This window comes from Peromyscus californicus, unplaced genomic scaffold, assembly GCF_007827085.1.
Source record: "Peromyscus californicus insignis strain IS unplaced genomic scaffold, ASM782708v3 Scaffold_6__1_contigs__length_162567912, whole genome shotgun sequence".
In the NCBI taxonomy this organism is placed as follows: domain Eukaryota; kingdom Metazoa; phylum Chordata; class Mammalia; order Rodentia; family Cricetidae; genus Peromyscus; species Peromyscus californicus.
The window spans coordinates 31,451,634-31,479,209 of NW_026294584.1; the positions used below are offsets into that span (position 1 = coordinate 31,451,634).

General features: G+C 38.4%; 1 protein-coding gene across 3 annotated transcripts in view; it reads left to right on the plus strand.

Annotated features, from left to right (window-relative positions):
• St7 (suppression of tumorigenicity 7) overlaps window positions 1–27,576 on the plus strand; it is a 246,569-nt gene that overhangs the window by 35,067 nt on the left and 183,926 nt on the right. The window contains exon 1 of one of the 3 annotated variants that reach the window (XM_052720458.1): window positions 15,830–16,318. The exons of the other annotated variants lie outside the window; for them this stretch is intronic. Coding sequence (XP_052576418.1) covers window positions 16,297–16,318 — 22 coding nt within the window. The 5' untranslated portion in view covers window positions 15,830–16,296. Of the gene's footprint in view, window positions 1–15,829; window positions 16,319–27,576 lie in introns of those variants that run through there. 3 annotated transcript variants of the gene reach the window in all.

A 27,576-nucleotide genomic window follows, 5' to 3' on the forward strand; every position in this document is an offset into this window, starting at 1 on the left:
GTAGCTTTAATACCCCATGACGGGAGGGACTAGAAGCCAAAGAGCACAGTGACTTTGGGCCTTTTTCATGCCCCTTACTATCCTGTTAAGTGGTCATCCAACATCCTGTATTATCTTCATTTGCATTTGCAGCCGATTTTGTAGTTCCTCAAAATAACTGATGAGTAACAAGTTTCTTCTAGGTTTCGGGGCACTAAGCAGACGAGTGGTTGCACCAGAAGGTTGGGAGGGCAGTACCATCCCACCAGAGACCTTATGGAAATGCATCTAGGGGCTTTGTGCTGTCATAATGACTGATCAGTGTCACTGGGCTTCAGTGCTTAGGGGCTAGAGGTGTTAACTGTTTAGTCTAATCCTGCCTGAAGCATCTGTAGCATCCTCCTGGAGAAATGCTGGTGGCTGGATTTGAAGGTAAGAATTTTATTAAAGTTTAGAAATACCCGCATTCAAAGGCCGTGTTGCTTCTGAAAAGCTCCCGTATTTGGTATATACACATTCTCCAAAACCCTCGCCCTAAGTCTTCTCTACGCTTTAGCTTGAGTCAAATAATTAGTAGAGTATTCTAAAGTTGGTACTGGAAAATATAAGAAGCTATGGATGCTTGCTTGGAGTTGACGTAGTGAAACTGGTGTGGTGTCTAATGTGCTTAAAAATCCAGGGAAATGATTAAAAGTGTACTCTTCAAGTAGAGGGGAAAGGAGTGGTGGAGGTGTGTGAGCCGAAACCCCGATCAGCTATGGTTTCTCTCCATTTCAGAAGACAAATTGCATCGCCAGTAGTATTTTGTGTAAGAGCATATTTATAAATTGTATTTCCAAATTTCCTGGCTGCGGTCTTCAAAGGACGTCCAGAAAGAAAGCTACCGATGCAGGCGAGGTTGAGCAGCTCGCCTGCTTTCTATTGTGATGTGGACTGGAGGTGTCTGCCTGGAAAGGAGCTTTTCATCGGATAGGTCAGCTTCAATGTGAAGCTTCACATATGTGTAAGTCACAGAAAATAAGGTGACTCAGGTGTAGGGCAGGCAATGGTACTTCTGGAAGGTCTGAGTTGGATGTTAACCAATCCTACGAGCCTTTGCGGTTCCCTGAGTCATCACACATTTAACCAGAGACAGTGTGTGATGGTCTCAGAACTATTATCACTTTTGGGCAATTATTTGTGATAGACTGATAATTGTGTTAATGTCAATAATTGTGTTAATGTCAGTATAGACTACGTATTTAAAAGGACAGAGGTGACCATTTTCCTTATCCTCCCCCCCAATAACACAGTAAGTAGAAAATTCTTATTTTATTCTAGCAAAATATAATTGGAATTTCCATTATGCCCAGAGAAACAGTATAATAAAAGTATATGGAAATTTGCTTTGTGTATATAATTTTAGCTGTAAATCAAGATTATTTTTGTATTTCAGGTTTACAGTGCAATATTTGGTTATTTTTGAGGTTCATTTAATTAATTCCAGTTGATTGCATGCTATGTTTTCAGTGCATTAGACTTCAAATGATAGCCAGGTGTTTGCCGTCTGTGTTTGTTACTGTCCTATGTGTTGGAGTGTTAGTGTTTTCTCTCTCTCTCTCTCTCTCTCTCTCCTCCTTTACCTCCCTCCATCCCTGACTCTGTCCACATTAAAGGCAGATACTTTAAGTAAGAGCTCTTGAATGAATAATTGTCCAAATCAAATACATAAAACCCAGAATCTCTTTTGTTACTTACAATATTAGATGCCTCTACTGAATTTGAGTTTTAGGATGTGAATTTTCCCTTGTCGATTGAGGAACTTTGAAGGGTTTCTGATGAAGAGTGTAAGTGTGTTGTCTGTAAGCTCTAGTACCTACTGACTTGAGTCTTTTTACTGGGAGTAGCTTTGCACTGCTGTAGTCTGTTACTTTTGACATTTCTGGAACTCCACAGAAGTTCCCATTTAGGATTTTCCTTATGTTTCTCTATGTTCAGATGAATGAATACTGACAAGTATAGGTAACATAACTTTTAGTAGAATAGCTTGTTCCAGATACAAAATGACTATCTTTTGAATATGTAACAGAAAAAAATTGAGTTATGGACAACCCCCGCCCCCAGTGTTCTGAAAACGTTTTCATGGACAGTGGTAACTAGAGGTGAAGGGAGGTAACTAGAAGGTTCTTTGGCTCCACTTTGTAGTATCCATTTGAATTATAATTTTACCACTTTATTGTGGACAAGTCTCCAGAAAGGATGAAATAGTCTGCTTTTAAAATCTCCCAGCCATTCAGAAGCATGTTGTGAGCATCAAAAAACAGTAAACAATTCCAAGACAGCCAGGGTTCTGTAGAGATTCCTGTCTCAAAAAACCAACCAAACTAACAAAACAAATAATATGTAGACCTTTTAAAAAACTTTTTAAAAACCTTTGAAAGTAGGTTTTTTTTTAAATGTATAACTTTAAGGTTTTTTTTTATGCTTTAGAAGAGTGCTTCATTGCTTTGTGGTAAAAATGGAGAACATGATTGTGACCATGTAACATACAAAAAATTTCAGTTATAGTGTTATAGTATATAAAATATACTAAGGTAATCAATACATTTTAGAGTTTTTATTTCAAGATCTTTTCATTTATTGAAAACTGCAGAAAATAAGCAGCCCTAACATCATCTTAGATGCCATCTGTGGTGCTGGTTAGTTTTGTCAATTTGACACAAACTAGAGTCACCTGGGGAAATGGAACCTTAACTTGGAGAATTGCCTCTGTCAGATTGGCTGGAAGGGAAGTCTGCTGGGCATTTTCAGGGTTACTGATGGATATGTGAGGGCCCAGCTCACTGTGGACAGTGCATCCTTGGGCAGGTGGTTGTGGGTTGTATAAGACAGCAGCCAGTAAGCAGCATCCCTCCATGGTCTCTGCTTCAGTTGCGGCCTCCAGGTTCCTGTCTGAGCTTCTTCTCAGGTCATCTTCTCTGGATGACAGACTTGTAACTTGATGCCAAAGAAACGCTTTCCTCCCTAAGTTGCTCTTTGGTGTTATCACGGCAATAGAAGACAAACAAGGGCAGGTTGTATTTCTCATTAACTCATACAAATGCAGTTACACTCTAGTACTGAAGAGAACTACCAAAAAGAGTGCCTCAATCTGCAAATTCCAAAGCTCAGGGCCCACCGCACATTTTATCCTTAAGGCACTGTATTAGCCTAGCACACCTGAACAGCTAAGCTATTGTTTCAAGCTAGGAGAAAAATGTGAATGCTAACTCTGAGCCATCCTCCAAAAGACCTGAAATAAGTTATTCACCTTTAAGATATTTTTTTCTCAATAGACATAGATTCTAATGATGAATGCCTGCAAGCAGAGATTTGATTCTAGGAGTAAAATCTTAAAATCTTTTTTCTTTTTGTATTTATTTTATATGTAACATTTAATATGCTTATACCTAGTATTTAAAAATAAATACCAATTCTTATTTTTATAATTATTTCAGAATAATTGTTGAAGTATAATTTTAAAAAAATGCTATATAAGGTTAAAAAGTTGTATTACAGAATTGATTAAAAGGATGACATATCTTTTCATGAAACATTTTGGGTAAAAGGAACCACTTATGATACTTTAATTTTACGAGGGCAACTTGATTCAAGTGCAGTGAGGAGTATTTGGGAAAAACGGTATGTGGGGAAAAGGCATGTTTTGTATTTTCCTTCCTAAGCTATTTTTGCAATATGAGTTTGTTTAAATGTCACCGTATAATGCCTGGAAGTTCACTGGTCTCTGCATTTTACTCATTATGATCTCATCTATCCTCAATGTAGACCAACAGGCTGACTGATTTATTCTCTTCCTTTTTTCTAAAGAAACACACACATTCCTAAGCATCTTTTTACTTTTTTAGTTTGTTTGTTTTGTTTTTCAAGACATGGTTTCTCTATGTAAAGCTAAAAGCTCTGGCTGTCCTAGAACTCTAGACTAGGCTGGCCTTGAACTCACAGAGATCCTCTTGCCTTTACCTTCCAAGTGCTGGGATTAAAGGTGTGTGCCATCACTGCCCAGCTTTTTTTTTTTTTTTTTAAGATTTATTTTTATTTCATGTGTATTGATGTTTTGCCTGCACATATGTCTGTATGAGAGTATCAGGTCCCCTGTAACTGGAATCACAGTTGTGAGCTGCCATGTGGGTACTGGGAATTGAACCCAGGTCTTCTAGAAGAGCAGCTGGTGCTCTTAACCATTGAGACATCTCTCCAGCCCTACATCTTTTTACATCTTAATATGAAGACAATTATGTTGTCTTAATATGTTGGATAAAATAAATTTGTTCATGTAATAAACACCATTTACTTATGATTTATTATGAAATATTAAACACTATTATATGACTAAAAGTTCAACTTTATTTTAACATTGTAGAAAATCTAAAAGCCACTGATCTTGTCGACGGAGCCATCGATTCAACTCACTTTCCTTTCAACTATCTACAGTGAGCCACAGCGGTTCACTGGTGCTCACTGGTGGCTTGCACTGATGGGAAAGTACGTCCAGTTCTCATGAGCACTTATGTCACATTTTTCAACAAGATTTATTTATTTTTAATTATGTATATGTGTGTATGTGCCTGCATGAATTAATGTACACCATGGGAATTTATTTGCATCATGTGCCTGCAAGTGGCCACTGAAGCCAGAGGGCATTGGTGCTCCCGGAACTGGAGTTACAGGGGGTTGTGAACCACCTGATGTGGGTGCTGGGAACCAAACCCAGATTCTCTGTAAGAGCAATGCGTGCTCTTAAGTGTTGAACCGTCTGTCCAGCCTCTCTTGTCCAATTTCTATGATTTGCTGAAAGGCGTTATTGATAGAGCTCATGAGACTGGGTTCCTCCTTTGAATATCATATCACACTTCCTCTTAAGTGCCGATGGGCTGTGGAAACAATGACTAACATGGAACACTGTTTTAAGATATGGAAGGCAGCTCAGTTCTCATACACTAATTTAAAAATAAATTATGTTCATGAAAAGTATGGAAAACATGTTTCTGATAAGAATAAAAAGGGAAAGAAGGACTTGGGAAAGAAATCTGAGTTGTATTGAGAAATTTCATATGTAAGAATATTTCAGTGGGAGGAGAGACCTCTTTAATTAGTCACGTTCACACTCAAAGGCTATGCATTTGTCTGAGCTATAAACTACATAGATCATGAGTCAAATGTTTTAGAGCTATTTTACTATTGAAAAAGGAAGTCAGTGATAGTAGCTGTATAATACTAATTAGTAAATGATAACAGCTCCTGCCATGTTCCCATCCATAAAGTCATGCTTTTAATGGTATTTCCATGGGAACTCAACAGCAGCTTAGCTCAGATCTGTGCAACGGAGGTCAGCGTTGCCTAAAGAAGGATCCTAAAGGAGATCTTTCTCTAAATGTAATACCTTCACTGTCCATCTTATGCCCTTTGCCTAGTATGTTTATGAGTAGAATCAATGTAACTTTGCAGAATTAGTCAAGCTTCCAAAGGAGGGCAGTTGTCACAGGTGTGCAACTCTGTTCTTTCTTACATATTGTCCTTGTTTTTTAGGAATACCACTGTTAGTCGATGTCAGCAAAACATGCTCACCTATTGTAGAGGATTAGATTTCCTGGGACTCAGGAAGTGGTCAACTACTCAAGCTTGTCCATTTATCCTTTAAGGAACATTGCTGAGCATAAGATTAAACAACACAATTTGTATTCTTTATAATTTATAATGTCTATTTATAATTAAAGTGTATATGCCTCCAATTAACTGCCATGTTGAATAAATATTAGCAAAATTAAAACAGAAATACAATTAAGTTTTACAAGCTTTTATAATTCTTTAGCTATTTTTTTCTGTCTCTAATTATGTATAGTTTATGGTTACAAAATTTTGTCTTAATATATTATTTCAAGATTAATTGGTCCCTTAGCTCCTGGATTGCGCGGCTCGTAGGCTGACATGACATCTACAGTAAAAGGGCCCTTAAAAAGCCTGGATAGGGCCGGGCGGTGGTGGCGCACGCCTTTAATTCCAGCACTCGGGAGGCAGAGCCAGGCGGATCTCTGTGAGTTCGAGGCCAGCCTGGGCTACCAAGTGAGTTCCAGGAAAAGGCACAAAGCTACACAGAGAAACCCTGTCTCGAAAAACCAAAAAAAAAAAAAAAAAAAAAAAAAAAGCCTGGATAGAATGGCTTTCATAGTGGCTGTATTACTTTGGCAACAGTGAAGAGGTGTGTAAACGAGAAAGCAGAAACTGTCATTGAGTCTACTAGAGGCATTAGCTAGCTGCTTTGCATTTTAAAAGTTAATTTTATTTTAAAAATATTCTGTTTTAAAAAGTTAACTGTGGTGAAATACACACACATCCTACAGTTTACCTTCTTAGTTATCAAGGGTGCAGTTCAGTAGTAGGATATTTACATTGTTCAACCATTTTTTTGTTTGTTTGTTTTTGGTTTTTGGAGACAGGGTTTCTCTGTGTAGCTTTGGTGCCTTTCCTGGATCTCATTTCTATAGCCCAGGCTGGCCTCGAACTCACAGAGATCCGCCTGCCTCTGCCTTTGCCTCCCGAGTGCTGGGATTAAAGGGTGAGCCACTACCGCCCGGCTCAACCAATTTTTAATTCACGAAACTGAAATTCCGTATCCATTAAACAGTTAATCCCCACCTCTCTCTCCTTCAGCCTCTAATTTTTGTCTCTACTTTATGTACCACCTGTACGTGGTCATCAGTATTTGCTCCCCAGTGACTTGCTTTCTTATGTATCATGTTGTTTTCAAAGTTCATCTGTGTTAGAGCACATACCAGAATTTTCCTTGTATCTTTTTTTGTCTGTGTGTTGTTTTTAAAACCCTGCAAAGCTACATTATTCCTATTTCTTTGTAAATTATTTGTCTGTTACAAAAGTGTGTTATAGATGTTATTCAATATCAGTATATATTATCATGTATATATCATTTCCTTTTCTATAGGTTGAGCATCCTTTATTTGAAATGTTCAGGACCAAAACTGTTTCAGATATGATGTTTCTTCAGATTTTGGAATATTGTGTATGCATAGTGAGATATCTTTGGGGTGAGGCCCACATGTAGACATAAAATTTATTTACGATTCATGGATACTTTATATCCATGGTTTGAGAGCAATTTAAAATAATACTTTTAGTGTGCTTGTACTTTGACTGAAATCTGTTGCATGAGGTCAGGTGTGGACTTTTCCGTTAGGGGTTCATGTTTGCGCTGCCGAATGTCTGTGCTCCGAGCATCTCAGTCCTCCTCCTTTGGACTGTTCAGCCTGCACGAGATCTGATATGCATTCTCTCATGGTGTCTTTGGCAATGCAGGGAACTGGGGTCAACATTTCTATGAGTTCCCCTCCCCATTCCTGAGACAGTCGACGATGGAGTCCATTCCTCTCGTCAGTGGTAGAGACTTCTTCCAGAGAATGTTCAAATCAATGTTCAGATCAACAGAAGAGCATGTAGAACACAGGCTTGTTTTTGTGTGGTCTATAAACTAACTATTTTCTAAAATTGATTAAAATTTCAAAAGGATAATATTTTGTGATATGTGATGATAATAAGAAATTTTGTTCAGAGTCTACGCAGTTTCACCAGAACACAGCTACCTTCATTTATTTAAAATGTTGATGGGAACTTTTGGATTAAAATCGCAGTTCAGTTGGGATAGATACTGGAAAGGTGCTGTAATATCTAAAATATTTACTACTTGGACTTGTGTAGGAAGACTTTGCAAACCCATTATAAAACAGTAAGAATAATGTGTATATTGGAGAGCCATGAACTTTATAACCTCATTTGCTCACCTGGGATGCCAGCTGAATTCTACCAAGTTTTCTTGAAGAGTTTCTCTATTTTCTCCTCTCCAGAAGAGCCGATAGCAGCTCATTCATGACTATTTTCCTGACTTCATCTGCTTATTTTCTTGTGGTTCCTTCTGAGAACCAGGTGAACAGACCAAAACCACACAGGAAGGGTTGTGGTTTACCTGATGAAGTTGCTCTACAGAAGGATGTATCTGACACGTTACCCTCCTGTTTGGTGTAGAAACCTACAATTTGATTCTGGTCTTCACAGCAGAGCATTGATTCAGACGTATATAATGTGATTGGGTCCATGTTTGTAAAGAGAAAAATCTTAATTCATATTTCATTAGCATTTTAATAACTTTAGTTATGTTTGTCATTCGTTATGTTAAGATTAATTAATGTGTATTCTTTTTTGTTGATTAACCTTCAATACTTAAAATATCCCCCCACCCATCTTCTAATAGAGAAAGCATTAATGGTCAGGATGTTTTACTCTAAACCTTTTAAAGCTAACTCCCTCCTTCCTATTCTGGTCATTAAGTGTCAGGTTCCTTGAGGTCCGTGGAAGAAGAGAGGCCCTTGCTACTACAAAAGAAGCCTGTGCCTGGCAGCCATTGAAAGCTTTGAATGCTGCCGCCGTTTTTTGAAAGCTTAGGAGTAGGTGTTGTACATTTAGGAAGAGTCCTTAGTTGCAGATTTGGAGTTTGGAAAGCAGATCTCCTATTAGGTTCACCCATACATTTGTTCATAATTGTGTTCTGTGCCTTGGTGAAGGGACAGCACTAGTCCGAGCCATAGGACCCTGCTTACTCATTCTGTAGGGCTCTTGTACTGTCTGGTGGTGAGGTGAGGTATGTGGGTGGAGCCTACTGATAGGAGTTGGGTTCAGTCCGGAGGAATCTGCCTCAGCCACAGACCCCTTTAAGTGGAGTTTCCTCACACTTTGATGTGAGCGAGCCCAAGGTGCTCAGTAAGCAAAGCTAAGTTAGAAATGCCAAAAGATGAAAGGGAATGCTGAGACTGTTTGCAGACTAGAGTGTGTTACGTAAAACTGCCAGAGTGGTGAGGGGAGACATCGTAGGTAAAGTTTGCTCTTGATGCATCAGCAAAAGGAAGCTGGGATGAGGTATAATCTAAGCCTTAGCTGTGACGTGTGGTGAGGAGGGTAAGAATTGAGTTGTGGATAATGTAGGGAAACCCTATATTATCATTTCTACAATGTGGAAAAGAGGGTCAATGGTTATAGTCCGACCCGGGGGCTTTCAAACTTTTAATTAGAAAGTGAGTTACTGTATGGGTTAGAAATGTAAGCTATTGTGGTAAAGCTATGGTTTTGGGGTTGAAGAGGGAACAGAGAAGTGGAAGCTGTGCTCCTTCTCCTCTGGGGGAAGTAGAGAGCCAGGGCTCCTGTGGTAGAACCGCTCCAAGGAAGCAAGTCCTTCCTCGGTGCCTGCTCTGTCACCGTGGTCTGGCTTGGGCTTGCACTAATGCACGCTCTTGTAGACACAGTAAGTTCACATGCGCGATGGCCCTGCTGTGCCCGGAAGATAGGTTCCTCACTGTCTCCACCACCTCTGGCTCTTACGACGTACTGCCTTAGCAATCAGTGCCATGTTTTCTTCAAAGTAGCTGCAATTTTATAATCCCAGCACTTCTGAGGCACAGGTAGGTGGATCTCTGTGAGTTCAAGGCCAGCCTAGTCTATACATTGCAAGTTTGAGGCCAGCCAAGGCTCCATTGTGAGACCCTGTCTCAAAAAACAAAACAAAGCAAATAGCTGAAATTTTGGTATTTATTTGATAACCCTAAATTGTGAATAGGCAGATGTTCAAGTTGCTTGGAAAAGGAAGGAAAATTGTGGAAAAAAATATTTTTTTGTCTTATCATTAGGAAAGGTAAATAATCCTATCAAGATAGAGTAGCCATGTACTCTAGATCATAACAACTGGCAGTGAAGGGCCAGGAGGTGGTGGCATACACCTTTAATCTCAGCACTTGGGAGGCAAAGGTAGGTGGATCTCTGAGTTCGAGGCTAGCCTGTTCTACAAAGCAAGTTCCAGGATAGCTAGAGCTACACAGAGAGACCCTGTTTTGAAAAACATTTTAAAAAAATCGTCAATTGGCAGTGAAGGAAAAGATGGCTCACGGTGTTTGCCAATGTGACATTAAAGACCATACCAGACAGAGCTGTCTCGGTAATGACCATATGCCTTACCAGGTGAAATCTATTTCAGGACTTGGGCAAATGAGTTGGCAGTCTTAGGTTCTAGATTTGCTTCAGTGATTGTTTTATCACCTTTATTAGGTTTACTAGGTTTTTGTCAAGATAGTGTTTAAATGGATCAATTGTATATACATACCATGAAATGACTGAACACAGTGACCAGATGCTTGAACACTGACTCCTTTCAGTGTGTGACTTCATAACACTGAGAACTAGGGCACGTAATCAATAGCCTGTATTTTTTTTTTTATTTCACTTAGAGAAATTAGAGAGTTACCCCCCTCCCCCAACCCTCGATTTTAACCTAAAATGACAGGAAACAAATAGGAATTGGAGAGACTTTTCTAAAGATAACTTCACAAAAACAGCCACAGGGGTGCAGGGCCACAGCTGTTCCTGCTGAGTTGAGATAAGCAGAAGCGTGTGTGAGCAGCACAAGGCAGGCTTCCTCCGGGCATGCTCCGTTTCAGGCAGTGGTTTGGTTCTGTGGTGATACAGTTGTGCTTTGAGACATCTTCATTGTGGAATATACAGGTAAAATGAAATTTAGAATAGATTCTGACTATATAGAACTACTTTAAAGACAATAGTTAAATTTGCTCTTTTAAAATTGTGTTGCATTATGTAAGTTTAAAAGTATACACCAGTTTATTCCTTAAATATGTGTGAATTAGGTATATACACATTGTGACTAATTTCAGATAAGCATGCAATGGAGTTTCTTGGACATACCCCCTGTCTCTTCTGGATCAGTTTGAGTCATATTCATAGAGACTTAAACTGCAACCCACAATGAACTCACATTTCTTTTCTCTGGGTCAAAAGTTTAAAGTCAAGCATTTGAGTGCAGGTTATGCCATACAGAAAATAACATTTATACACAGTTGTGGCACAAAAGTCTTGATATACTGGTGGTAGGAAAAGAAAGCACACACACACACATACACACACACACACACACACACACACACACACACACACACAGCACAGCACATGAGATGTACTTGTACTTGCTTTAGAGAAAATCTAAAATATAGCCTAAGTTTATTTGGGACACTAAATTTTACCTAGATTTTAGAAGATTCACTCTCTGTAGCATATTGCATTGAAATAGGAAGGAGCATACCTCAAAGCTCAATGAAAAACAGCCAACTTTGTAACATTTTAACAGACAACCTTCCTTTAAGCATGCTTTAAACTTTTGAAAACTTTATTGTTATTGTGTGGAAATGTGTGTGTGTGTGTGTGTGTGTGTGTGTGTGTGTGTGTGTGTGTGTGTGATGTGTATTTGTGTGATTGCAGGTGTGCATGTCCCTACAGTCACCTGTGCACCTGTGGTCAGAGGACAACTGTATGGTGTTGATTCTTCTTTCACTTCACATAGGTTCTGGGCATGGAATGCAGGTCACTAGGCTTGATGGCCAATGGTTTTCCTGCTGAACCATCTTGCCTACCTGAGTATGCTTTCAGTAATAAAACTGTACCTCCTTCCCGATACTAGAAGTCCTAAGTCTTTCATTTTTAGTTGCTTTTATATTGCCATTAATATACTTCTCTGTTGTTTTTGAGTAATGCTTTATATTTGCATAATTGATTTTTTAAGATAGATTTTTTTAAACACGTAGATATCAAGGGAGATACTAAGAAAAACTTTAAAAGGAGAGAAAGGTGGAAATTAAGATATGACAGTTTAAATATTTGAAAGAATATAGGGTTTAAGTTCTGTCATATTAATAAATGCATTCGTTAGATTAACTATCTGACATAGAAGGAAGCTATTTTAAATATTATCTTCCATTATTATTTTACTTTACTCATTTTCAGACATGGGTGCATTTAGTTCACTACATTTGAAGAGAGCAAGTCATGTTTTCAGGTTCTGGACAGTCAATTATTTCGTGTAGGAATAGAGGCTGCACTGTGCCATCAGCACAGTTCAATGTGACCCCCCTCCTCCTAAATCACACTTTTAGAACACTCAAAGGGGTAGCTTCCAACAGAAAACTGATACTTGGTAACTTAATAATAGATCTGCTGGAAAAAAAAAAAAAAACATCTAAGGGACCACATGACTCCTGCTTCTGGACTTGCCATTTCTTTCACATGGTTCCATGCTGTTCATAAGGCTTCACCCTTCTGTTTCAAATCACTGTTGAAATGTCACCTTTTCAGGACCCACCTGGAAATGTTGCTAAAATGCACTGCCTTTCATCCCATTTCCTCCGATTCCTGCCTATCTATCTTCGTAATATACACACCCACTTATACACTGCATATCTGTGTCTCTGTCCCATCAACTAGGATTAGAGTAAGCTCTAGGGAGAAAGGTATTAGTTCATACTGTGCCCATTGAATAAAGCAGCGGGCTCCCAGGAAAGAGAAATAAATATGTACACGAGGTTCCTTTTAAAAGTGCTTTCTGACTTCCGTTACTGGCGCATCAGGTAAAAGCACATGCCATTCAAGCCTGGCAACCCATGTTTGGTCTCTGGAATCCACAGGTAGGTAAGAGAGTGCCAATTTCACCAAGATTTTCTGACCTTCACATGTGCACTGTGGCTTGTGCCCCTCCATCATGTGCTCTCACACACAGTGTTAAAGAATTAAATAGAATAATTAATTTAAAAAATTTCAGTTATATTTACCAGAATGTTTCCAATTTTGTGATATTTCCTTCTTTCTTTGGTATGCATGTGGTTGTGGTGTGCATGTTCATTTTTGCCTGTGTATGCATGTGAAGGTCCAAGGTAGATGTAGGAGTCTTCTTCAGTCACTCTCCATTGTGTTCATTGAAGTGGGGCTTCTCTGGATTGGACCAGGAGCTCCCGGGTATGATTAGTAGCTCGACAGATTGCTTTAACCACTGGACCATCCCCCCAGCCCCTTATGATGATTATTTTGAACAAAAAATTATTTGGACTATTAGCATTTTCTCTCATTGTTAATTTCAATTTACTTATAAATCAGATCTCTAATTTAAAAAAACTGAATTAAAAAATTTCTTGTTGTTAGTATGACATGTACTTGTGCTATCTGTGAGTGTGGGAACATGTACCATGATGTTCACGTGGAAGTCAGAGGTCAAGTTTGTGGAGCTAGTTCTCTTTTTCCACCTTTACATGGCTTCTAAGATTGAACTCACTCAGGCCCTCAGGCTTGTGCAGAAAATACTTTATCACCTACTCATCTTGCTGGCCCTCACTGCTAATTTTATCCTGAAATTAGCAATACTGTGTTTGTGAGTGGAAGGGTAAAGTATTAGGCATTAATAATTAGACAAAATGAATTCAAAGATTACTTTGGTTTTAAAATCTATTTTTGTGACCTTTTATTTTTGGCGGGGTGCGGGGAGAAGTAGAGAGTTTAGGAACTTCAAATCAGTTTTGCTTCCTTTACATTTTTTTTAGGCAACACATTGAAATTTGGGCTTATTCTCTGAGTGTACAAGAGGAGAAAATTTCAGCAAATGAACTTCTGAAATGATTTTTGTCAGTGAGGAGTACTCAGTGATCAGCACTTAAACTTTCTAAAGTGTTTAGAACCCCCCCCCCCCCAATCCTCCAGGTCACATGAGTCATGTGGTATGAATTCTGTCCAATGTTGTTGATATGTTAGATGCCTAAAGTTTTTAGCAGACTGGTGCCCCTAAGATTATCTAAAAAGAAAATTTCTTGAAAAACATTATAACCTTTAACCTAATTCCTATAACCCTGTGCCAAAAAGAGATACTGATCTGTGATATGTGCATTCAGCTCATGTATGAGCTCAAACAAGGAGCTAGGTAGTTGGTAAAGTAGTTGTTGCATATAGATCATCATGGCCTTTGTTGGCAAGTTTCTCATCCTTAGGGGATCACCTTCTTCTCCACTTTCTCTAATTTTTTTTAGACCATATCCATCCATTATTTGAGTGACTCCATATACAAGATCTTGTATACAAGTATACAAGTACTTGCGGAAGTAGATCTTTCCCAAGGTAAAAGTAAGCAACTAAATAAATTGCTCACATAAGATAACCTTTGATTTTAAGGTTTCACAACTTTATTACTCATTGCCACTTGCTGCAGATACATCTCAACATTATTAACATTCACCCTTGGCTGTGGCTCGACAGCTTTTTTTGCAGGGAGACATTTTTATATATTTACAGTTTAATTGATAATGAAATTTTTAGTGCTTCTGTAACTTTTCAGTTTTCTTTGGTGACTTTTTTTTTTAAATCTCTATCTACCTTTTCTACTCATTTGTTTTCCCTTCCTCTCATTTGAGCTTTTAAAATGCTCTATAATTTTGACAACTGTTAGTTCATTTCTCAAGAGGTATCGCAGTGTTCAGGTTAACGGCTTTGCTCTGGATTTGAATGTCGGCATAATGCTTACTGCTTTCACCACCTGGGCAGGTTAACTTTCAGATGGAGGCACTAGCACTCTTCATGGAGTCAGAAAGATTAAATGAATGAGTGCGTGTAAAGTCCCACGTAGTGCCCGACACACAGTAAACAAACATTACATATTGATATTCTTTGCTGCAGCACCAGCTTTGTTCACCTCACTATGCAGATTGGTTCAGTGTTTTCAGTATGCTAAGCTACTTTACCTTGAGTGAACTGTACAGTGAACACAGTGAACTATTATGCAAGCAGCTAAGATGATGAGGCACATGTACAGCTAATAACCAGAGGAACTACGAATGCTATTTTTTGGGTGGTAATTTTCAGTTCCACATTCCTGTCATAAATTTAATGTTTAAAGGCTGTATCCATGTTAAGACAGTTAGTTCTTTGTAAACAAAAGAAATTATTGAAAAAGGTATGCATGTTGAGAATGGGTGGAGAGGAGTCTTGAACTCTTGAACTTCCTTCTTATATGACTTTTAAAGTGTTGCATTATGCACACAATACTCTTTTTGTACAGTTGAGGATTTTTAAAACATGGAAACAAATTTCTGTCTTTATTTGTGTTGAGTAGGCACTCTAAGGAAAGTCCACATACTTTTAATATGTGTTTTTAAAACTAGATTTAGAGGAGTAAAATCAGATAATACAGGAAGACTTTTATGTGCTCAGTGAGTCGAGAAGCATATTGGTATTATTTTCAATTATTTTTGTTTGTGTAGATTAAGAAGAAATATGTTAGTCATAAATGCCCGTTCATCCATAAGTGTACACAGGTATTTAACACAGCCTTAAAATGCCCAAGTTGCTCTGAAAATGACGGAAATTTTCAAAAGGTAAAATTTAAAATAAGGCAGGAGGAATAAGGGGAGAAATATGTGCACACAAATCTGTGGTTTTCATATTTGAATAATATTTGCCAATAAGTAAAGGTGTAACCTCTTCTATTTGAGGTTGTGTGCCAACCACTTACACTGTTATTTCACTAACACAGTCATGTGCACTTAAGTGCTCCACAGGTATTTAGCATGCATCTCTTCATCTATTTGTGATTAAATATACATCCTTTGATGTCAGCCTACCATAATTTAGAGAAAATAGTCTTGAACTCTTCTGTAATTACATTTAAATGTAGATTTTTTTTTTTTTCGTTTCTGATACTCGTTAATTCTGCTGCAAAGCTTTATTTGCTGTAATGAACCAACATCCCTGATCCGCATATCGTTGTGGTTGGTTGGTAGAAGGCCAGTGTTTAAATTTCTCTGAGGTCCCTTGCTGAGTGGCATCACAGGATGAAGAGCTCTTCAGGAGGGGGAATGTGCTTGTGGTTTTTGGTCTTGTGCATTTTATGACAAAGGAATTCCCTTTTGAATCGCGCTGCTCCTCTGAAACCCTGGAGCCTCTGGTTCAAGCAGCAGCCTTCCGTCTGTGCAGTGTCCCTGACGTCATCCGGCGTATGCATAAGCCCTGCTATTGTCTTACTGCTCCAGCAGGGCTGAGGATTGCAGTATCCGCGCTGCTGCTCGCAGACCTGCCTTGCGCTAGCTACCTAGCCCTGCCTCACTGCATCCCTCAACAGCCGCGTGGGCCTTTCTTTGCCTTGTGGATTTTGAAAAGCAGCTCTTCGGTTTGGGATGGTGTAGGAGACCTTGCTTTCCACTCTCGAGAGAAAGCTGAAGCCCTTAGAGGAGAATCTGGCAGCTGGACATAGCTCGGACTGCATTGTCTGGCTTCATGACCCCTGCTGTGTAGCCAGCTCATCTCTCCGTTCTCAGGAGCACATGCACATCTTACGTTTTCTTACTTCCTTTTTCCTTTTCTTTCCTTTCTTCTAATTTTTTTTTTTAAAAGCAGCTTCTGGAGCCAGCCATGTTTGGTACTGAATCCTCATGTAAGTAAATGGATCCTACTTCTCTTCTATAGAATTGTGTGCTGTCAGGGTTGCCCTGGCTTGAGTTCATGTCACTCAGCCTCAGGTTCATAATATTTGCATTTGCCTCTAATCACAGAAGAATTGGTCTTGGGTAAGAGACTTCCCTGAAGGGATTATTCATTCTTAAAGGCAGGCTTGTCAATGTGGTCAAAACGAGGCCTCCAAGAGGGAGGAGGTAAGACAGGATGCAGGCAGCCTCTCAGACCTTGCTAATTGATGGGATCTGGCCTGTCACTGATCCATTGTTGGAGGCTCCTAATGTCCTTAAACCCTAAAATAGGTGCTGGAAGACTCTGAGATGACAGTGTTTGCAAGATAAGGGCTTGCATTTTTCATCCAAGGAGAGATAAAGGTGTCTTTATATATCTTCCTCCATATTTTTACAAAAACACATGGGTAGACATTACATGTAGGTTTAAGAAGAACAATAAATAGCTTTCTACTTGAGAGAGAGTGCTTTTTTCACAGTGGTTTCAATTTTGGTATGTTGGCTAACATCACAGAATGGCAGCATTGTATACGTTTTAAACTTACACAGTGAAATTGCTTTGGTGCAGAGCAGGCCCAGCACACTGGGCTGGGCTGGACAGCAGTTGTAGACACACTAACCAGGTATTTAAAAAATGGTGATAGTCAACCTAGCTGAGAGCCATTTAATGTTTGATGTGAAGTAACATAGCTTGTCAGTGAGGTTGTACAGGCTCTGCAGAATATTTCACCATCATCTGTAAGCAAAAGTGACAGTTATGAATGTCTAGAGATTTGACCTACTGGCCTGGCTTTGCAGGGGAGAAGGGGGCTGGGTTAAGGCAGGACATTGAGGAAATCTATTTCTGATGAATTTGTAATTTGACCCTAACTTTCTGGTCACAGCCGTCCATGTGACTGTTGAATAGTGGCTGATTATTGTAGAGAAATAGCATTTGAAGAGAGCTAATAACCCTCAGTTCTTTTGTTTCTTGACTGACTTTAAAAAAGCTCATTTTTTGTTGTTTTATTGCTGAAGCCTCCCATTTCCAGTGCTACCATATTTTGTAGTCAAGTTCAAGACAGACTAATAGTGAGATTTAGTGTCCATTCAACACATGTTTCTTAATAATTTGAAAATATTTTAAAATTCATTTAATGGTACATTTGGAATTCTTGTCATCCAAGAAACATCTTTCAGTGGCAGAGATCTTCCAGTTTCTCATTTCAGTAATGGAATTTAATTGATGTAAGACCCTCGGTGAGGACAGAAATATTTATACTGTGTGTTACAGGAAAATTAGTGCTGTTAGAAGCAGTTGAAATGCGTTGTTGGGCTCTTATACCAGGGTCCCTTCCATTGTCTGGCCTGTTTTTCCAAATAGATACAGTTGTTTTTTGTTGTTTTTTTTTTCACCATCAAATCTTATCTTTTGATAGTCTCACCCATGTGCTATCTGGTATATTTGAAAACTGCTTTTGGTCTCCATGGCTACCGTTATGGAACGGAACTCAGTACTAGTCAGCGCACAGACCACTGTCCTGCAAGGTTTTAGCAGTTTTGCTTTGACTGAGAACCTTTTTGCTTTGACTGAGGATTAATGCTTATCTCTGGCTTGTCACTAGAAGCCCACAGGTATCCATGCTCCCTGTGGGCATTTAGGATTAGATGACTGTCTTCTTTCAGATGAGGAGGTTCTGTGCGCTAAGTGTGTCTACGCTGAGCATTTGCTTTGCCTGTAGCCCTTTACCTTCATTACTTTACCTTGGTGTTGTTTTGTGGGCCCGAAAACTCTCCACGTTCAGAACATGCAGGAAGTAGTACTCTCTGAGGTTTTAATTAGTTTGGAAGGAGCCTCCCAGCCCAACTTTGGTGTTCTTCCAGAACTGTCTTAGGAAGTCTTTAGCCAGCTTGCCTGCAGTTGGGGGGGGGGGCAGGTCCTAGAAACACTAGGAGAAGTCTCCTTCAGAGATGGGGGTGTCTATTCTTGACTTCAGGATGCTGTGCCTTACTTGTATCAGATTTTTTACTTTAAAAATTCTTTCCTTTGTTTTTTTTTTTTAGAATATAAAATACTTACATCATTTCCCCCTTCCTTTTCCTCCCTCCAACTCTTCCTGTATACATACCCTTCCTTGCTCTCTTTCAAATTTATGACTTCTTTTGTTCATTAATTGTTGTTAACATGCATTTATGTATATGTCTCTGTATATATTTATTTCTAAATGCCTAAATACAGCCTGCTCTGTCTCTATGATGTTACTTGTGTTTATGTTTTCAAGGCTGACCATTTGGTACTGGATAACCAATGGGTATGTTCTTCCCTGGGGAAGACGGTTTCTCCTACTCTCAGCCTTCCTTAGTTGACTGTTGTTTAAACTGAGGTATGATTGACGTATCATAGGATGGATAAGTCTTAGTATGGCTTCTAAGCGTTTGTACCCATGTTTGTACTGGCAGAACCCCTACCTGGATGGAGATATGGAACACTTCTGTTTCCTCAGGAAGTATTATGGTCTTGCCATTCATTATTACTTCTTCCCCGGCCAAGTGATAATCACCATTCTGATTTGTGTCTTCCCAGACTCATTGTTAATGGCTCTTTTAAATTTTCTTTCTTGCTTCTTGTTTTTTAAGATAAGACAAAGGGAACACATCTTCATTGTTTACTTGTTGAATATATAATTAAGTTGATTTTATGTCTTAGATTTTTGAGGTCAGGTGTCTGTAGTGCCTGCATTCTACATTATTTTATTTCTATCTCACCAAGATGTTGTTTATCTTAAGTAACCCTCCCTCCTAGACAACCCCTAAATAAAAGTAAATAGTCTTATTAAATGACAAAAATTTACCTGAAAGAGCAAATGTCTCACAAGTTAGAGACTTACATCATCATGTAGAAATAATTAATAAGTCTGCATAATGTATGATATAGTTTATTTTATTTAATTTTTTGTCTGTTTTTACAGTGTAAGTGATTCAACCTAGGAATTCCTCCATACTAGGCTAACACTCTTCTCTTCCCAGCCCACTCGCATCGCTCCATCCTCTGTCTCTAACAGTCCTGTCTCGTCTTCCTGACTTGTGGATATTAATTCCTGTAGTCGTGTTGACTGACCATTATCTCCTTAGGCCTCTCTTTGACGTGAAGTTGTCTGTAGTGTTAGGAGACTCATCATGATGAGGTGGGAAGGATAATTGCTCTGAGGTGTCCTGTCACTCTGTTACCATATGATGTATTCTAATACATTTTTTCTTTACTGAAATTATTTGTGTCTAAAAATGGGACTAATGCTTTTATTCTTTGTTAGTTTTGAATAAATGCAATTTTAGTTTGTAGGGGTCAGAATAATTTACATGTAAGAAGAAAATGCTATCAACAAAGTTTTATTGAGTAAAGCAATCGTTAGATGCATATTTGGAGTACTTAACTTGGTTTAATGAAGTTTATATAGAACAATCAGTAGAATTCTGCAAAATTAAAAAAAAAATTCTTAGAAACTGTTTAAGAGGAAAACAAAATTTCAGCTTTTGTGAAGTAAAGAAAATTGGTAACAGGAGAAAAACAGTTTACCTTTTCTGTTTATCAAGTGAGGAAAACTATTTCCACTGCTGCCCTTTGGTCACACTCTTCCTCATAAAGCTGGTTATTCTTCAAAGAATAGATGTTTTAACTGTAATGCACATTATTCGATTAGTATTGCCTGGGCTCAGTCCCTGCCCCCCGCCCCCCCCCCCCCCCAGTATATAACTTTTTTTATTTCTCAAGGGTGCCAATGAAGGGACCGTTTAAGGTATGCAGTGGTGGGAATTGTGCCCTGATACATTAATGAGTCTCCCGAAGCACCTGCCTTATTAGATTAGTACCTTACCTGCTGAGAAATAGGATATCCCCAAGGAAAACAGCATCCTTGAATCCCCCTTCCACATTTTGCTACAGATCTGCAAAGAGAAATTCTAGACTTAGGCATTTGTGAGGCATGGAGGAAACCACCAGAGTACCAACAAAATGGTAACTAGTGTGAGACTTGGCCATCTATCTTAGCCGCGATGAGGTGACGGCAGGCCGTCCAGAGTTCTCTCTTTAGTTTGCCTGCATCACCTGGAGGGGTAATGAGAGAGATCTGTGGGATGTTACTCATATAATTGGTCTGTGATGGGCACCAAAGGTCACCTGTTGCCATTACTTTAATTATAGATCTATTAATTAAGTTGGAACTGACAGGTTAGGAGTAATAGCAACCATGATGTCATGCTACTGAGAACAAGGAGATTCTCAAAAATTTTGATTTTGAGCAGTTGTATGGAAGATAATCAAATGAATACACCCCGTAACATTAGGTCACGAAGCTTCTGGGATGAAGTGCATCTGGTAAGGAAACAAGTCACACTCTTTTATGTGCACCCCGGGACCTTCTTGACAGCTGGCTATATGTAAGGTTGAACTTGGGTCTGTTGTTTTACTGTAACATGTGTGAATAAGTTGAAGTATGAATAGGGGCTATGGCTGCCCCAGATCACCTTTAAAATGGACCATTTCTCAATATAAACACCTAGTTATTATCAAGAACTGTTAGAACTGTTTTTTTTTTTTTTTTTTTTTTTTTTTTTTTTTTTTTTTTTTTTGCTGTTAGTATGTTGGACATTTTAGAACTATACTTATTTTCCCTTTAGTATTTGCCATATGTAACTAGGTAATTTAGGAACACCAGCTATTTTCCTTTCTTACAACATTGATCTGGCTGCTAGTCTTGAGCTCTATTGGATTTTAGATGCTTTCATCTCAAAGCAAAAGTAGAAATGCTTAACTGGGGTTGGACTAAACTCCCAAGTCTGCACTTAGAACATGTATGTAAGAGAAAAATATTATTGCATGGCTTTAGATAAGTAGGGTGCACAGACAACTAAAGCATATAGATATATGAAAGCTAATGTGGCTTACAGGGATTTATGTTGAGATAAGTTCATGTAGGAGCTTGGAATGTTAAGGTCCATGCAACATTTTTGACTTGCTTTACTCTGTCTACTTTCATTCTAACAACAAGGTCTGATGTGAGATTTCTTTTTGAGTTTTTTCTCTGTTGATAGTTAACATTGTATCTTTAGAACCAAGAGGATATTTTAAAGGAAGACAGGAGTAAATTGCTTTTGTGGATATTTCCATGTTTCTTCCCTAGCTCAAAAGCAGAATGAAAATATCCATTGGCTTCTTACCTTCACCCCACTGTTGGACTCCCTAAGGGGTCGCCTATAGTTTGTTCAACAAAAATCACACAAGCGTTCAGTGGCTTGTTGTTTTCATTGCTACAGTGGACCAGATTTGTATCCTGTCTAAACTGGGGGGAATCCATCAGGGAAATTACCGTATATGGAACTTTCCTCGTAGGATTCCCATGGAATTACACAGGATGTGAATAGTCCCTGTTGTTAGAGATTCTGAGCTAGGAAAGTCACTGGGTATGTGTATTTTTGAACATTTATACTAGCCATTTATAATTAATATAGTCAGTTTTTTAAACTCGCGATCTGAGACTGTTTGGGATACCATATGAATTATATGGTCACTTTTTTGTTTTTACCTAGAAAATACACATGTGATATTAGTTAAAAGTCATATTGCTGTGCTACAATGGTAAGTTGTAAGATTTTCATTATATCTTATTTGTATTCTCATAGAAATAATTGTGAATTAAAAAATGATTGTGCAACTTAATACATGAAGTAGAAATGGCAGACAAAACAGATAAGGAGTACCAAGTATAAACATTCTGGGCTCTCAGTTGGCTGCATTAAAATGGTGTCTGTAGCACATACTACCAGAGTTTTGCTGTGTATATTTAAATTGTGGCTTATTGAATGAAATTTTAGTGTTAGGAGAACTGGCTTTTCAGGGCCAGGATGTGTGCACAAGGGAGGGGCTTACCAAAGGACATCTCTGTAAAATAATATGCAGGGAAAGAGTAACAAAAGAGAGGAAGCCATCACTTCCTCAGACTGGGAGGAAGACTGAAAGTCTCATGGAGAACACTTTTGATGGGAAGAGTTTGCATAGAACTGGATGAGGTGGGTCAGGGTTGGAGAATACTGTATATTTGCTACCTGTGGTCACTCCCATGGCATCACTAAGTGGTCCTAACACTCTTGCAGAAATGGCTTAAGCCTATTAAGTTGGATTGTTCACCATTTAAAATACTTTATCAATGTAAATTTGACCATATCAGTGTGGTAGTCCTATGAATGTGTAATTTAACATATCAAATTAAGGAAAAGTTGGAATCTTCAGGGTTCCAGAAATGTCCCCTTAGATGTAAAATGTGTGGGCTGTGTGTCACATTGTGGTTCTCAGCAGTGTCAATGGGTTGAGTCAGTCATTATTGGTCTCTTAAAAGGCAACCCCAGAGCAAGGCAGATACCACCATACACTAAGCTCTTATTAGTTAACATGTGTTCTTAATACCTGGATCTGCTCTGGGTTATAGGATTATTGGAACTAGGATATGTTGAATTATAATGGGGTTAACGTAGGATTTAAGGACATGTTTTAGGCTGAGGTGTTTTTCATGTATTTCTGGTATGCTAGAAATATGTCAATGAATAGATCTTACTTGTCACCCTTCAGAGCAAGGCCAGATGACACGAAAGAGCAATAGCATGGGAGACATTAATTACTAAGTGCAGATTTATTGTGGATAGATAAACTGAAATATGTTGATAATTTTCCATATATTGATGGCTTTACTATGTCAGATCTAAGTTAAATGACCATTCTTAAAAGTGCAGTAATTACGATCAGGTACTCTAGTCATCAATTTCTTTACAGCATGAAAATAAAATTGCATTCCTGTTGAATTCAAAATTAAGCATGTATTTAAGATTCAAGATTTTGTACATATTTTGGGCAGCAGTAAGCCTGTTGAGGATATACATGGACTGAGAAATCACAGTACTTCACTGTTGTAACTTTTGCTACTTCCTCCACCCTGGCTATGTACCCAATACTTGAGACTGAGAAAAGGCTTTTGATTGGGTCTGACCTGAGGAAAAACACATAGGGGGTCCAGCCTAGCCTTGCCTCCCTCAGAAACCTGCAATTTCTCCCCTGAACATCCCTAGGCTTATTTTAGTATAATGGTTATTCAGTTACCTATTACTATCTAATAATCCCCAAACACAGCAGCTTACAATAAGTATGTATTGCCATTTTTCACTGTTCTTTGAGTTAAGCAAGCCCTACTCATGGCTTTCCTCCTTAGGTCCCTTGTGCAGTTATGGCCAGATTTCTGTAGCCATTTTTAAGGCTCATGTGAGCCAGAGGTCCAGAATAATGTGGTTCCTACCTGTTGACATGGAGCTTCCTGGAGCTATGGGCAGAAATGTGGACACTTAGCTTCTTCCTGTAGCTGAAGCTTCTTACAGCATGGTGCCGAATTCTTGGAAAGAATAGCCCATGACAGAGTGCTCTGAAAGATCAGGTAGAAGCTGTGGTGTTTCTTACGGTTTGGCTTCTGAGGTCTCAGAAGTCACTTCCATGTATTATAGTGCCCACATAAATAACTAGGATGAGCCAGATTAAAAAAGAGGGGAACGAGAACCATTGTGTAATAAAGGTGTAAGTGGCAAGGTCACACTGCAAAAGAGCATGCAATATGGAAAATATAATAGTGGCTTTATCAGGAAACTAGATTTGCCACAGGTAGTTTCTAGACTAAAGAGGCACTGCTCAGGGATCTTCAGATATTTTATATAAAGTTTCAAAAAGTGAATATTTTAGACTTGTATACTATCTCTTTTCTTATTTCTGCCATTTAATACTGAATTAGCATAGACACTATAAACCTATGTATTTGAAATTCATTTTTATGCCAGTACACATGAGTCAAAGGAAAAAAGGTTCTTCCGTAGATTTGTATTATAAAATATGCAGAATCTTTAAAGAAGATCACTTTATTATTATTTATTTTTTTATTTTTATGCATTTTTGCCTGAGTGTGTGTGTGTGTGTGTGTGTGTGTGTGTGTGTGTGTGTGTGTGTGTGTGTGTGAGATATTCATTCCTGTTGCGGCCAGTGGCCAGCCAGAAGAGGGTGTTGGATCTCATTAAACTGGAGTCACAGGTGGTTGTGAGCTGCTCTGTGAGTGCTGGGAACAGAACCTGGCTCCTCTGCAAGAGCAGCACTTGCTCTTGACCACTGAACCATCTTTCCAGCCCTGGGAAATCAGTTTTTAAAATACCATTATTGATGTTACATGCAATGTATTCATTTTCAATGTATAGTTGGATGAAATGTGTATATTCATGTAGTCAGTGTTATTACAATCAAGATTGACCATGATACTGTCACTCCCAAGAGTTCCCTTGTGCTTTACAGCCAATTCCCATGTTTATAATCATATAATTTCGTATAAATGGAGTACTATAATGTACACTTCTTTTGTTCAGCATAATGTTGTCAGCCATGTTATTGCAGCTATTGAGAATTCTTTTTCTTGCTGGATAACAGACATGAATGTACTGGCCTACCTGACTGTCAGGGCTGAGGTTATTCCTGTCTTTAGTTCTTGTGAATAAAGCTACTGTATAAATCCTCCGGGGTAATTCCTTGTGTGGACATGTTTTCATTTCTTAGCCACGATTTAATTTTATTTGGCTATTTTACTTTGCAGCGCTGTGGATTGAACTCAGGGCCTCATGTGCCTTAAGTAAATGTCTGCCATCAAGCTGCATCCCCAGACCCCATGTTCTCATTTTTCTTTCTCAACAATTGTACACCTGGAAATGCAGCTTTTGAGAAATTGCCAACACATTTTCCAAAATGGTTATGTATTTTTTTACAGCAGTAGATGAGAATTTATTTTATCTTCATTCTTGCCAATATTTGCTGTTGTCAGCCCTTTTAATTTATATAATTTAGTGGGTATGTGATGGCATACTGTGATTTTAATTTGCATTTTTCTTACTTTTAAATATATTGAGTAGCTTTTCACATACTTTTTGGTCATTTGTATATCATCTTTTGATGAAATAGCATTTAAATAATTTATTTTACAAATTAGATCCTTACTGAGTTTTAAAGTTCCTCATATATTTTGATACAATACTATTGTTAGATATAGATATTGACAATACTTTCTTATGGTATATAGTTTTTTGTTGTATTTTCCTCACAATGTTAAGTTTTAAATTTTGATCAAGCCCAGTTATCAATTTCTAATGCACTATGTAAAAGTTATGTTTACTTTCAGGTTATAAAGATTTTTCCTCTATGTTTTCTTCTAAATTTTTTGGTTCTGTGTGTACAAAATGATCCATTGTGAGCACACTTTTACACATAGTGTGTGTTAATAATGGGTGTTCTTTTTTTCACCTAGTGATTGAGTTTTCTTTATGTATTTTATGTGTCTGTGTATGGGCATAGGAATGTGCGTGCCACGGTGCATATGTGGTGGTCACAGGATGACATTTTATGCAATCTGAACATTAGACCAGGTGGCCAGGCCTGGTGGCAAGCTCTTTTATCAGCTGAACTTTGTAGGTGGAAGTTTCTGTCCCTCAAGCCACTTCCCAAATAACCGACAGGGAGACTTAATATTGTAATTGCTTGGCTGGTAGCTCAGGCTTGTTACTAGCTAACTCTTACATTTAAATTAACCCATATTTCTTATCTACCCTCTGCCATGTGGCTCATGACTTGTTTTCTACATATCCTGCTTTCTGGGTGTCTGGCTGGCGTCTCTCCCGACTCTGCCCTTCTTCTTCCCATCATTTTCCTAGTTTGGTTGTCCTGCCTATAATTCATGCCTGGTACCGGCTAATCAGCTTTTTATTAAACCAATCTGAGTGACAAATCTTGACAGTGTACAGAAGGATTATTCCACAGCAGAGCTGTATCTTTCCAGCAGCTCTCATGAAAATGGTGTATTTGTTCCTTTCCTTCATTTATGCCTTGAGTTTGGTCGAGCAGTGAAGAAATTAGCTATGAAATTACAAGGACAGTGAGAGCTGCTTTTTAAATTCATTAACAAAAGAATATATGGAGGGGAATAAATTACATCACTTAGCCAACTATACTCTCCTAGAAAAAGTACTATGTCGTATAAAAGGTAAAATTCCTGCTATTAATAAAATTTTGAATTTGGAGGATATATTTGTATTTGTAAAAATTTGAAATGACTAGAAAGTGAGATTTTTATCAAAGAAATGTTCCCATAAAATATTGATAGGAAGGAAGAACTGTAGATAGGGACGTGTGCACCTAGAAAGTTTAGACTCATGTTCATGTCAGTGTTACTAAATGCCTTCACATGTTGCTCTTTCTCTTTCTTATGTCTTTGGAAACTCCTTTATTCTATTAGACTTCAGTCCGACTCTTGCCTAAGTATTTGTATTTCTTCAGCTAGAATAATTTAAATTTGTGAATTTTTATATCCAGAACCAAGATCTCCTTATGTAGTGATGCACGTGTTTAATTCCAATGCTTGGGAGGTAGAAGCAGACATATCTGTGAGTTTGAGGTCAGCCTGGACTACAGAGTGAGTTGTAGAGGCCAGTTTGTCTCCAAAAACAAAACAAACCAACAAAAAAGATCTGCGTTTTAAGCCTTTTCTGTCATGCTCTGAGGTCGCCAGCTTGCCTGAGACTCTTAGATGTCTGTGTTCCTTCCAATCCCAAGGGATGAAGCAAAACCTCCCTTGAATTAGATTCACCATAGCATTTGTCACCGTTAAAAATTAAATTAGAGCTTGAATTTCTAATAACTCATTCTAATTATGTGCCATTACCTGTAATGACTGTCAAAGTCTGCAAGTGTCATGATTTTTTATTTGATGGAGATTGAATCGCCTGAAATGGTATATGACATATATGTTGTATACATATGGATCTGTAAGTTTTCTTTCATAATGCCTAGAGTACTAGGATCGCATCCCCGCCCCCCCTTTTTTTGGGCAGCTTCTGTAGTATACTATCAGAATGAAGCCCAGCTAACTATTGTAGTCTCTTGAAACCTGTGAGATGAATATTCTTAATATATTGTGGGTTCATTTTGACTGACCTTTTCATCCTTTTTCTGAGTTGGCCCTTGGCAGCCTGACTTTGTTAATATTTTTTATTATTATAAATATATATTTATAGGCAAATAAGATAGCCTCGGTTTATGATGTTGCTTTGGGCACCTTATCCTTTAGCTTTGGTTTGTTCACCTATAAAATGACCATAATAGTTAACCTGCTGGAAATGTTATGATGCATAA